The sequence below is a fragment of the Apteryx mantelli genome, chromosome 8, assembly GCF_036417845.1.
Source record: "Apteryx mantelli isolate bAptMan1 chromosome 8, bAptMan1.hap1, whole genome shotgun sequence".
Taxonomy (NCBI): domain Eukaryota; kingdom Metazoa; phylum Chordata; class Aves; order Apterygiformes; family Apterygidae; genus Apteryx; species Apteryx mantelli.
This window is the reverse complement of record NC_089985.1, coordinates 36,762,570-36,776,727: the sequence shown is the minus strand read 5'-3', so window position 1 is coordinate 36,776,727 and position 14,158 is coordinate 36,762,570. Positions and strand designations below refer to the sequence as shown.

The 14,158-nt window shown below is 40.5% G+C and overlaps 1 protein-coding gene across 1 annotated transcript in view; it reads left to right on the top strand.

Annotated features, from left to right (window-relative positions):
• GLIS1 (GLIS family zinc finger 1) overlaps nt 1–14,158 on the top strand; it is a 201,878-nt gene that overhangs the window by 175,538 nt on the left and 12,182 nt on the right. The window contains exon 7 of the mRNA XM_067300496.1: nt 2,535–2,685. Within this exon, the coding sequence (XP_067156597.1) occupies nt 2,535–2,685 (151 nt within the window). The remainder of the gene's footprint in view (nt 1–2,534; nt 2,686–14,158) is intronic.

Sequence of the window (14,158 nt, the reverse complement as noted above, 5' to 3'; positions counted from 1 at the left end):
GCATGGAACCAGGCAGGACAAGGCCCTGGAACATATGGATGCGTGGGGGCGTTTTTCTGCATTTTCTTACTTCTCTCAAGGGGCGTGCAGATTGTGATTTTTATCCTCACTGGCTTTTATTTAATTAAATAAAAGCAATAAACTGAATGGGAGCTGAGAATCAGATACTATGCTGCCACAGTCAGTGACAGAGAGCACTGTCGTCTTCATCCACCCAAAGCAAAGAAGCTCAACAGCTGATACAGTAAGGGAGTCCCCAGGGTGGCCTCTTAAACATTCATGAACTGTATTGGGGTGGGATTGTAAGATAAAATATTTGAGTGTATTTACTGGCCACTGCACTGCTCAAACTATATCTTTTGAGGTTTTCTGAGCTTTTTGAGTGAGTTATCGACAAGGGCCAGTAATAGCCTGATAGCCCCAGAAAGCACAAACATCTTTCTTTAGATTCAGCATTTTGCTCCAGGCTGTGTTGCCAATGTACCTGGGCTGTGTGTGGAAGGAGATATAGCTGAAGTCTGAACTGATACTGTACGGTCAAGGTCCAGTTGGCATTTGACTCATCTTCCAAGCCTGCCAATGAATGTATGAATAGCAAGGATTTGGGGGAAGTGGAAACTATTGCTTTATAAAACAGGCTGAAACCACCAGTAGAATAATGACATTCTCACAAAGTTCCTCCTAGCTACTAACTTACCATTATCAGAAGAGGCTTTGACGAATAAATCCTAGTGTCACCTGGGCACATCTGACTTCTTAAAGCCCCTTCTGTCAGGCTTTCTGAGCAGAAAGCAAGTTGGTTTTCCTGACTGGTTGACAAATGTTCTGTCTAGCAGGAGACGAAGATGATGCGGTTCGTTTTTGTTCTTTTAGATCTGTCAACAGCTGAGGACTCACTGTTCATGAGAGGTTTTTGACTCATCTGAAGCCCCTGACAAAGGTGGCTGGACTCTTGCCTTAGTGGTTCTGCTCTTCAGTCAAACGGAAACATATGCTGATGTTCAGCAGTGGCTCATCCTTTCTGAGGGCTGCCACACATTCCCTGTGGCTCCAAACGCTCCTGCAGCATTCTGCTTGTCTCATGTCACCGAGGGAGTTTGGGAAGACTGTCATCCCGAGCCTTGGCAGTGACAGTAGACAAGGCAAAGCATAGCTGTCCCTCGGCTCCATTTTCCTGAGTGTGTAGCTCTGCACTCACTGAGTACGAGGGGAAAGGCAAATCCTACAGGAGGAGAGGAGGCAAAGGAACTAGGCCTCAGAGGGCATGTGATCTAGTGTGCTGTAGCTGGACTCTGTGGGAGCTGACAAACTTCATTTACCCCCTCACCTCTGAGAGTATGATGGCAGTGGGTGCCCTGGTCCTCCTCTGTAGCGTACAGATTCCCTGGGAGGAACCTGCTGCTCCATAACTCTGGGAGGTGAATTGCAGGCAAGCTTGCTAGAAGAGGAGGAGGTGGGCACAGAAGCTGAGAAAAGAAGGACCATTCTGACAATTGCCCTTCGTAGGAGCCAGTCCTACTTTTTATAAGGGGACTATAAGCAAAAAGCTTAATTCCAGCATCTTAATCCAACAGTCCTGGACTTATATAGCTTCCTCAACAGAGTATGTGCTTGAGGACATGATAGACACTTGACTGCTGGTGCCTGGCTGCCATGACCAGAGGAGAGTAACCAGAGTCCTAAAAAACTGGAACAACATCAACACTCCTTCAGTACCTCTATGCACTAGTGAACCTTTTGGTTGCTTGGTCACATTGAAAATACCTTCTCACTCCTCTTTACATGTAATTTGTTGGGAATTTATTTGCATCAAGAGGTGAAAGTTTTAATTGGTCCAGGATGTCCAGGACCACACTAGTCAACAGTCATTCCCAAATTAAAATATTTGAGGTGAAAAACAACAAAAAAAAGTACTGCAAATTCTCATGGAGAAGCCTGGTGAGGGCAGGGTGTGAGTCCTGCTAAGTTATGCCAGCTATCAGGACGAGAGCTTGCAGGTCTGCAGTCACAGCAGGAAGGAGACAGAACGCCTGAGAGGGTTGGAGGGGAGACAAGTGTCAAAATATCTTGATACAGTTTTGAGTGCTATCCCGAGCACAGGCACATTTTCTAACATACTGTTTCTCTGAGGAGGTGTTTGCAGGCTCCTGGATCTGGAAATGACTTAGAGCAGCTTGTCCTACAACCATCTTTCACCTTCTGCCTGTGGATGGAAGGATCTCAGGTCTCCATAGCACCAAAGAGGCTGAATCGCTCCAGACCAGAGAGCTGAACATCTGCTTTCTCTCTCCTTGTCTCAGTGCCAGCTCCATGTAGCTTTCACCTATGTAAAAATATGAAAAAGTCTTAACGATTTCCATGAGCTATTCTAGGGATTTCACAAGAGGATGAGGATCCCTCCTTGGCAGTATGACTCCCCCAGCAAAAGTGCTGCTGTGGTGGGGCTGGGTAGGGAAGGAGTCAGAGACTGTCGGGCATTGGATGCTCCTTTCTTTGCTTGTTTGGTTTACAAAATGATGCTTGTTTGTTCACAGGCATGTACAGTGGTTCCAGCGCTAACCATAACGGTCCCTCACCAGGTGTACTGCTGCCTCCTCATGACATCCCTGCAAGACACCATCCACTTGACTCCACCCTTGCCAGTCCACATCACCATCAGTCACCGCTGGAGAGTGCCAGGGAAGGGTATGTGTGTGAAACATGCTTGACCTGTCTGGCATGATGATGAATGACTAATTGGTTATTTTTCTTTGCATGGACGCTGTATGATTAAAAAGCACTGGCCCAAACTAAATAATTTTGTTTGTTTTAGAATCATTGAATAATTTAGGTTGGAAAGAACCTCAGAAGGTCACCTCATCCAACCACCACTCAAAGCAGGTCAAACTTAGACATTATTGTCAGGTTGCTCACAGCCTTGTCTTTAAAAAAAATACATTGAGTGTTTTTTCTCATAGAGTGCAATTGCGTTTGTGTTTTATAATTTCTTTTTTAATTGTTCGTTGATAACTTCTCATAGGTTTGGGTATGTGGAGAGAACTTCTCTCAGCTAAAATGAGAAATTCATCAAGGAGTAAGAAATCAGACTGTGACTCACTGAAAAATAAGGCAGCGTTTGCTTTAGTAAGACTTACTTTGTGTGTGAGTGGCAGGCTCTTTACACTTTCTTGCTTTATTAGGATTTTCTGCAATATATGTCTGCGCAAGCATTAACCAGTAAGAGTCTAATCAGTGAAGGGTATATTATCACATTAATTGTATAGACTGCATTAAGAAATTTCTACAGTATCTGATATTTATATAGCACCATTGGTTCAAGGATCTCAAAACATCTTCTGAACAGAAAGAATCTCCATAAAATTCTGCTCTGATCATTCTGTTTAGAAGTTTTTATGGTGCCTACACTCATGCAAATTAAACCTCAAGTTTATATTAAACATTTTACCTTCCCAGCACTGTGGACAGGGAGGGAACTGTGATTTTACTTTGCTGATGGAAACCTGGGATAGAGAAAGATCAATGGATATTTTTTTCCTGAAAACATGTTGGGAATCTCTAGCAAAGCCAGGAACTGAATGTAGATTTCTTCCATCCTAGTCCAGTGACTGCTCCATCCCTTCTTATAGAGGGGGAAAGAACAGCCCAGAAAGATTGTTTCTATTTGTACTCTTTAAACAAATGGCAGAAGGTGGGGTGTTTGTGGCATGGAAAGGGGACTGTAAGGAAAATTACTCCCAGAGTAATTGAAGAACAATCCAGTTGAGGAAATCCAATGAGGAACAAATTAATTTGACCTTAATTGGGGAACAAATGCTGCAGCAAGCTCAGCTTCTCTACACTGTTCCTCCTTGAGCCATCTCTTGGGGCCAGTGCCAGCAGCAGGTACCAGTGCGCTGCCAATGTACCATGCATTATCTACCCAAAGCAGGAACAGACCTGTTCTGTCCCTAAATTATATCAAAAAGGTCCCATAAGATGTCTGTGGTAGAGCCCACCCCTTCTCCCTCCCTGCCCGGCCCAGCATGTTTCCTGACCTTGTGTTTCCTATTGGCAGCCTCATGCCCTACCAAGGGGATTTACGGGCAAGTTCCACCAGATAAATGGGAGGCTTTCTGTAGCAAAGAAGGCAGTGAGTGCAAACAGGCAGAAGGGAGACTGAGAGTCCAAAATGCAGGTAACCACGAGCTGTTTTTTTCCCTGTAAAGCAGGACTATATGAGCCGGGGCCGTAGGGTGCTTCTCTCTCACAGCGCCCCAGTGCACGGCTCAGCTGTCTCCTCTGCGAGCTGATTCTCGGAGCGGCTTCACAGGAGAGTTACCGTGAAAAATCCCAACCAAGAAAGGAATAATCAAGCTACAGATATGCTATAAGAAGGATTTAATAGGCTGCCAGGAGAGGTGGATTTGTTTCCAAGGCACTTCCCCTTTTGGAACTATTAATAAGAAATGAAAACAAAGACTTTACCAGAATGAGGGCAATAGGCAGTTTTGCACTTTGAGGGCTCTGAAGCTCCCGGATGAATTCTCCTCGTGGTCCCTCGTGTCTCCATTCAGAGCATGGCACTTCTCTTTCAGCAGAAACGCTGTTCCGAGTGAACCCAGTTTTGTATTGAGCTCCTCCTACAGACGTTTTGATCATTTGCCTAGGTAAAAGTTTTACATCAGAATGGTCTCTGCTGTCTTCAGTTTTAGCAGAATAACTTCTTTCTCAGAGGAGACAACTGTGCTGAATAATTAGCTCAATGCTTATATACTTAAGTAATGCAAAGCCTTTGCAGAAACACCATAGTTGATTTTTTGTGACAAAATGTAAGGCTTGGATGATAACAGGATTCTAACCATGAGCCAAACATCAGGGAACTGAGAGTAGAATGTATTTTTGAAAGGTTATTTTAAAACAGGGTATCTAGTTTCATGACATAATGACTTGGAATTTTTCAGCATCTCAAATATCATTTTCTAAACTCAAAATAACCTGCATTCAGCATTACCTTACCCAGTCCAAGATCTTTTTGCTGTGTTTTAATTGTTTATGGTTACATTAGTAATGACTGCTGAAATAAAGTCCATACCTGACATTTTAATTGCAAATACAGAAAGTTTAGTGTGAACTAATAGTCCTCAAATTTCATTTAGCACAGTTTTGTGGAAAGCATTCATCCATTTAACAGGGCAAAATCACTTAATAACCTAATGCTTGGAACCACTGAATTACAGAACTGTTACACCTTTGCCAGTTCATAGCAGTATGCCATTACTCATATAAAATATATATGGTTTACAATAGGAAAGAAACACCTAACACTACCTTTCTTCATATTAACTGCTCTAGCTTTCTGGCTCACATACAATGTTTTGCCTCATTTGTCAGCTGTCGCAGCATTCATGTTTAAATAAATGCAAAGAATTTCTATACTGTGAATCAGGATGATGACAAGACTGGATTGCATAGTTTAAGTCTGTGGAATGAACCAAATGATTACTATCAAGAAATCTAATTACTGAGTCATCAAATACGCAAGATGCCAAAAACTACATGAGGCAGAGTACAAATAGTCTACTCAAGTTTGACAGAAGATTCAGAATTTGATTTAAAAGCTTTTTTTTTAAATAAAAAAACTATGTTATACCTTCTTTTGCCAAAGTCAACATCAAGTGCAGCAGTCAATTTTCCCAAATGGTTTGCTAAGACATTTAAATAGTTTGACAAAATTATCTAATTCACTTGAAAATGTTCTAACAAAATCTGACTTCATTACCAAATGTATTTACACTGGCTTTATACAATATGGAGAGTATTTTTTCAAATTCTAGTATGGAGTGCATGTTAGACTAAATAATTTTACATTAACTTATATTGATATTAATTAACCTAAAAGTGTGTGGCTGAGAAATATTTTGGCATCCAGAAAGTGGGCTTGTCATGATCCAGGTTTAAATATATATTTATTTTTTATTTCAGGTAGTGAAGTGTTGTTTTAGCATTTCTAGTAGCATTTGCCATGCATAATATCTAGCTCAGTTTCATTTTGCCCAGTGCAAAAATAGTACCTTTTGATTTGTAGCAGTATGAAGATGGAAACACAAATTTTAGTATTGAATTTTAGGTGCATGTTGCATTCGGTTTTATCTGCACTCCTTTTTTTTTAAAAGGTCTTATCTAAGTCATTTAAAAAATGTACCTAGTTTCATTCATTAACCAGCTGTGTAGATCCACTTATCCCAGTTTAACATATTTAGTGTGATAAATTATCAGCTTAAACGAAACTGATAGGACCAAAGTTAAATGAGTTTGAGTGGTGGCACCAAGCTAGGGATTTGCACCAATTTAGCTTAATGACTTAACAAGGTCACTTTGTAGGATCTGAACACAGTCCTTCTCTATGTGACTGTGAGGCCCTCAGTCACACGGGTCGTCCGTAACACACAGCACTTATATTCTCCAAAAAAGCCTGGGGGGTGCTGACAAGTGATAACTTTACCTGGAGGATGATGCGTCTCCAAGAAGGAAAGGGAAACTATTTTTTTATGTTCCTGTGGTAAGTTAGGTCATTTCTGCTCTGTAAACACATTGGTAAATGAAGAACTAGTGAGATTAAGACATCAACGATGTTCATAGGTGATGATTGATGAGAACTCTGAAGCCAGTCTTATAATTATGGTGAGTCTTTAGTGTAAAGGATTAAGAAATCAGGATTAGAGGAAAGCGGTCACACAGCTCTCTTTTGCCCAGGCTTCCCACCAGCTAACTGCAGCCAGTTCAGACTGTTTTCCAGCCCCCCCCAAGAGCCACTTACCCATATACAATCACAAGCAACAGGACTTAAAAACAATCAAATGAAAAGAGGCATTTTAATCAGGCTGCTTAGACATCAGGATTTTTGTTTGCGTGCTTGTTAGCACCTGTTAATACAAATACCACAGAAATACTTCCCTGTAAAGAGATCTCTGTTTAGTCCTTCATCCCCCTTTACTGCAAGTAACACAAGGTACACAGAGGCTCCCTTCTAGCTCAACCAGGGAACACCAGATTTGAAACTCCTGATGTTTTTAAGGTAGAAACCAATATGCAGGATAAAATCTTGTGTGCTGATTCTTGCTTGTCCTACTACAATATTATACTTTGGCAACAGGCAGTGGAAGCCGGATGCTGCTGGGAGTGGTGGCATAGCAAAGGGTTCGGTGGGTCCTTTTACATGAGATGGGACCAGACTCATCTTGTAGCTTTAAGAGTTTCACTGTTGTTTGCAAGTGGCTTGGCTTCTGGAGAGTGACTGTTTCATGGGATAAGATTTAAGAAATTGGCCAAAACCAGTGAAAGAATTGTGAGCGTTTCTTTACAATAGATTATACTATCTCCTTGAAGAGCCAGAGTCCATGGCCAGATCTAGAAATATATTTTTGTACCCAATCCTCATTACTCTCACACTCTCTTAGGTGTTTAACCACTTATGTCCATATTTTGTTCATCTTTAAGTTTGTGAGTTCACATAAATAAATTGAATAGGAATTGCTAGAATCTTTGTAGGAAACAAATTTTTACTCTCTAGAAGTACTCTGGAAAAATCAATACCTACACAGTTTTTATAACAGTTCTTGGGACCAAGAAGATCCATCATTCATTCATTGTGGCTTCCACAGGAGAGTACTCTTCATTTATAATAGAATACACAAGTCAGTGTTTTTAGTCTTTCTTTCAAAAGCACTAAAACCAATAACAAGAAACAGATATCTCTGACAGCTGAAAACATTTTCAATGGAGGAAGCCAAGAACCCATCATAATTTATCTCATTGTTATGGATCTGAGCACGCAAAAGGGGCATCGGTACATCTGTCCAAAGAAAGAACAATGTACAGGTGCGGAGCTGAGGTTCATGTAACAAAGAAAATCAGTAATTAAAAGCATCTGGTTTCAAATCCCAAGTCATTTATCTCATTGTAGAAAATGTGATCAGAATTCATTTATAATCATGTCCAGATAGGCCTGTACAATTTTTTTTTTCCTTAAAGCAAAATTAGTATTAGCATGGGCTTACCTCAACAATACATGGTTAAGAATAATGTAATGGTTTATTATGGGTAGAATTTTGTTTACTTGCCCATTAGCAGAAATAGATGGACATGTATTTCACTTATGTTTCTGAAAGGGCTAGACTGACATTCATGAGAGCCTTCGGCAGCACATCCCAAGTGAGCACTACTTATCATGCCTGCCCAGAAGAGACAGCATAACCGACACTATCTTGGAATAAGAAATAAGAGGAGAAAGTGGGAGGTTAAACAAATTGCTCAGAGTAACTCAGGAAGCATTTCAGAGGAATTCAGCCGCAGCTCTTCTGCATCCTATTAATGATTTTAGCCATTACTGCTTTTGTCTGTAGTTAAATTGTACACTTAACATCTGTAAACCTGATATTTTTGTAGTTTTTTTTCATTTGGTTTTGTTTTTAAGCAAAACTTCTGAAGTGAGGCTAGCATATATGCCAAACGCACAATAATTTGTCATGGTATAATGAATGATTAAGATGATATTTTGACATCTGCCACTATTTGGTAGAGTGCCTTTTATATTATAAACTTGAAGAAAGCATGCATTAGCTACCTGTAAAGAATCTACCTACGCCTGGAAGCATCTGTGCTACATCCTTGCCAGATGACAATGACCTTAAATGACTAAAGTTAGAGAGAACATTCAAGCAGTGCTTAAATGTCAGATAATACCAGGTAGAAAATATCTGTGTTTGATTGCGTGTCTTTGTAATTGACTTTCTGGCAGTCACTTGACCCTAAGGCAGTAATCTTTATTTAAATATGTTTTGGTATTTTTTTGAGCATACTAATGAGGTTTTTTTTTTTTACTTACTTTTGTAATATATTTTCCTGCTAGATTGTTTGAATGAGGTTTTTTTTTCAAATTTCTGCTACATGTAGCAGCTTCCGCTGTAGTGACTCATCAACTTCTTTTCAAAGAAAATTATTGAATGAACCCCTATGAATAAAAATGTCTTTTAGGCTGGCAGAGTTCCAGTAATAGTCTCTTAAGATTTAACTGCTCTGCAGAAATTGCACATATCAGTTTGGAACAGTTGTAGAGATACTCACATAATATAGAAAAAAATCCGTGTTTGTGTATATGTATGTGTGTATGTGTGCGTCTGTATGCAGGTAATGAAATGAATTATAAAATACTGAGTTATGTTTTACCCCTAGCTATGAGAAGTGCAGTGTATTTGTTAGAAAAGGCTGTGAGTATTATTTCAGTGAGTATTTCACTCTATACCTGAAAAGAAGGTCCCCACCAAATGGCTTTGAGTGTATCAGGAAGAGAGAGGCTCCTTTGGCTCCAGTGTAATTTTCAGCCTGAAGCTACTTTCATGTAGCTGTTAATTGGTGTTATTAAAAATATTCTATTAAATGACCTAAGAGTCGAGGACACATTAAAAGCTCCTTTGGATGGTGTTCTGCACAGAAATGATGAAACCCCTCTCGCTGGTCGCAGGAACTAGCTCCGGTTGTGCACCGTCTGTTGACACCGCTCCGAGTGCTGGGTGTGCAAAGGTGCAGAACCAGATTAAAATAATCCAAGGCAGTATTCTGAATGAAAAGTGTTATTTTGCACTTATCTAGAGCCTAGGAAAAGGCTATGTCCTTAGTCCCACTGTAAGGATGGTACACACAGAGGTATGTCGCACAGCCCGTGAGCAGCAGGGTCAGGAAGAGAGCCCGAGTCTCCTATGAGCAGGCGACTCCTCCAGCTAGCCACAGCCACAGCGAGAAAACCGAAAACCCGAAACAGTGTCATGTCTCGCAGTCACAGAGCAGAGACGGGGGCCTTGTCTGAAGGGCGGCGTGTTACAGCCCAATAACTTGTTTGCTCATTGTTTATAGAAAAGGGTAATAAAATGCAACGGTGCCCAGCAAGGTGATCTGCAATGAAGGATTTATTATATATCAGGGAGAGGGGGGGAGAGGAGAAAGAAAGAAAGAGGGAGAGAAAGAAAAGATTCCTTGCATTCCAGAAAGCTAGCCAGAGGCACCTGGCAGTGATTAGTGCAAAGGTTCACCAACATCAGATAGAGTCTGTCTAAAAAAAAAAAAAAGAAAAAGAAAAAGTGAACGGTATAACTGTTTCCTGAGCATGTGCTGACAGAAATTCCCGTAGGGCAAGACCCAGAACAGAAACACGTGGCAAGAGATTGGGCGCTATCCAGAGACCAGATTAGCAGAGCTTTACACATCATTTTTAATATTATGGGAAGAGATGAAAATCAGTGTTAACTTTTTTTTTTTTTCCCATTTAAAAAAATAATCTCCTGGTCCTGGAACTGAATTGGACTTTCTCACAAGTAACTGTAATGCTTGGGGGAGAAATTTTATGAATGAAATGGTTGGCATGCTGAATTTTATGGTAGAACCTGGTTTCAAGGAAAAAAATCTTAGTTTTTGTAACTAGGTGCAATACTATACTAATCACTTAAGATAAAACATGGAGCTTCTTTGCTTTGTGCTTCTCACCCTGGTGCTCTATTATATACACTTGTCTTCATATTAATATGGGCTGAACATAATTCTCAAAGTCAAGATTGTGTGATGCGGCAATATGCTATACATGAGAACTATATTACAGTACAGTCTCGTAGCCCAAAATATACAAAAATGTATTTGAGATAAAGGACAGATGTTTTTCACTCTGGATTTGGTCTTGTTTCCACTGAACTCAATGGGATATGGATTGAGGCTCTTTGTCTAGCTGAGGAATCTGCCAATCAAGCCATCACATCATAAAAAGAAAAAAAAACAGACAAAAAAAGACAGCTTTCATATTGGAAACATCCCTATCTTAGATATTTCTGTTTTGCGGTTACACTGCATTCTCAATTATTATTCAAGAATCTTAGTTTGAAGTTCTTTTCACTATTTTTCAATTTTCCATTGCCTTCAGGTAGTTACTAATTAAGTATACTGTGTATGGTTTTTTGGCAGTCAAGAGATGAAGAAGTAGATCGTGAAAAAGCTCATCTTAAAACAGCTAAAAATGTGGCTTTATCATTTGTTACTCTGTGTAAATTGCCCAGGAATTGCTATTGAACAAAGTGTGGCTAAAGCAAAGTAGAAAACTGCTCCTTATTCAATCAAAGCACTGTGGGTGAATATAGAAAACAGACATTACCATCTTGACTAAAAGCTTTGAAAAGTCAATGTTGCTATCTATTTTTTTTGAGTTCTTTATGTTGCAGTAATTTTAGAACAAGGCAGTTGGTGTGTGTTGGGAAAACACACAGATTTATATATCACTGCCCACCTGGGGAGACCGACACTGGGGGCAGGACAAATAATTCTGAAACAAAATAATGGTACTTGCAGCCTATGAGGTGTCTTTTATATTGGTCCTTGTTAACTTGCAGAATACCTAGCTAGTTCCTTCACATAAGCCGTACTTGCAATTTAATCTGAATTTTCGTAATCAAAAGTATGTTATGTGTAAGCATGGTTATGAGAAAATTTTGTGAAAGTCTTATGGGGATTTCTTTTTGAGATTCTTAAAGGTATATAACTTCATAAAATGAGAGAGAAGACATTAATATCTTCAATGTTTTGGCTTTTAATTTTCTTTAAGAAAGCTCTTCTGATAAGATGCAGATTTCCACAAGTTCCCATTGATGTGAGTGACAGATGCTCTGCAGTAGAAGTGAGGAAGAGTCTCACTGTCTTTGTCCAACACTCGCTTTAGGGAGCAGTTCAAACACTTGGTTTAAGGACTGGTTCATGGTTCTTCTTGGGTAGTATCCCATCTGACTTCAAATAAGAGTTTGACTGAGGAAGGGCCGTGAAGCTGGGTATTTTGAGACAGTATCTAGCATGATGCAGACATGTATACAGTGTCATAGGCAAGGCATGTGACTCCCTTAGGATCAGTTTTTCCGGGAGTTTTTTGTCTGTTGTGTGGATGAAGGTATTACATAAATAAGATTTTCTTATTAGCTCCTTGCTTTAGCTTTGCAATTCCACCTGAAATCGTAGGCCTCTCAAGACTAGTATTATGTCTTCAGCACCATCCTACACATGGTGCTTCAAAGGGAAGCTGAAAAACCTTCAATACCTGGTCAATTGTGTGATGTGGTGTGATGAGTGAAGAGTGAGGAGAATTCCTCTCGGACTTCTCGGGGCGATTGGTTTACATCCTAAAGCACAAGATTTGATTACCCCTTGCTTAGCATGGAAATGTTGCTTTTGGCCATTAAATTGTTCGGTCCCTTTCTAAAAAATCTAGCTGGAGTGTCTGATTCTGCGACTTCCCGTGGCTGTGAACTCCACAGGCCCAGGCCTGCTGTGCCAGGAGAAGGGTCCTTTTGTTTGGACCTGACCTGCCTCTCGCTGTGCTCAATGCCCTCCTGCTCCTGTATCTGGGACAGCGTGGAGAGAGGAAGCTGGCTCCTCTGCTGCACCGCTGTAATGGAAAATACTACTTTTTAAGTTCTCTTCCTTCAGTGGCACACTTCTAGTTTGGGCAGTTTTACCCGATAAGAAAACCCTGTCTTACCCCTCTATCATATCTTCACAAGGTTTTAATCTCCACTATGATTTAACACATCAAAACTGAATACAGCTCTTGCAGTTTTACCACTATGTAATGTATGGTCATTAATAAGTAGATTCTTACGGCATCCAACTGTACAATTTCCTATTATTATCATCACTGTTCAACAAAACTACACATTATTCCTACAACACTGCTTTTTCTAAAAGGTACTATAATTTTGGAACCAGCAACATATATAAGGAATGTAGACCCTTTTTGCTATATACCGCTCATTCCTCCAAATGCGGTTTTATTTGGTGTCCTGTAGTCCAGATTCCCAGTATACTCAGCTCTGGTCCAAGTTTCCTGCAAGCATCTGAGTAGCTTATCAAGGAGACTTAAGTATTGTCAGCAAATGGTGACCAGTTCCCCCCATCTCCAAATCACCCATAAATGTTCTCATTAGCACGTATCACCAGCAGCGCCAGGGCCAGCGCTGCCCAGGCAGGTTACCAGTCGTTCGTACTTGTTAAGCAGTGACAATTTAGGTTGTAATACCCAAAGCACTGAGGACAGTTTTGGTACCATGAAATTTGCAGCTTTAATGGGGACAGGAAACAGTACAGACCCAAAGAGTTACCTGTAAGGTAACTCAGGGTTGGAGGCCAGCTCTTTCCGGGTGTACCAGGGTACCCCCCAGGTAGGGTGGTTACCACCCAAAAGAAGGGCTAAGGTGTGTATTGATCACAGATGTTGCTTCCATCAAGCAGCCCCTTATAAGACAGAGGTAGACTGTATCGACAGTTAGACTATATCAACAGCGCAAATGAACTGCAGTTGTCAATAAGGTTTAGGGAGATCAGAAAAAGGTTTATTGTGCTGAAAAGAAATTTTCAGTATAGCCAGGAGGCTTCAGATTTAATGAATTAGGGAAGGATATGAATTTTTTAATGTGTATCACTATATACAGGTACAAATATATTAAGAGGCCCCAAAAGGCCTTCCAAATTTGCTGAATTATATGAGTTAAAATTAAAGTAAAATATGTGGTATATATTTATTATTAATATTCAAAGCAAAGCAAACTGTGGTTGTAGTACAGTATTAACAGGAAATGTCCAGGCTATTAGTTAGTGAAACATATATGCCTGAGCTACTGCCTGGGCATTTTTAATGTATCCAGCTGCCCCCCGAATTCCTAGTTTCAGTAGTTTAAGGTTTCTTCTCCCATACAGAAGACATCTCTTTCTAAACTCTGTTCTGTTGCTAATGCATAATCTATTTAATCTGGATCAGGAATGATTCCCTCTCTCCTTTAACAGTCTGGGTATCCCAGCAACCTGATTAGTAGGCAAATACTCGGGAGAGAATTAAAAACAGGGCACTGGGGACTGCACAGTCAGTTCATGAAAGAAAACCCTAAAGCATGCCAGAACACATGCACATGCACACACGCAAAATAATATTTTAGGGACCAGCTTGAGCTGTAGGCACCCTGATGACTATCTTTAAGGAGACAAACCCCCACGTTGGCCTCTTGTTCTAATGCAGCCTGATTTGCTGCTGAGCAAAGCTGAGTCCTAGCTGAGAAACTGCGCCCTAGCTTACGGGAGTCATGCAGAGTTCCCTGCTTGCCCC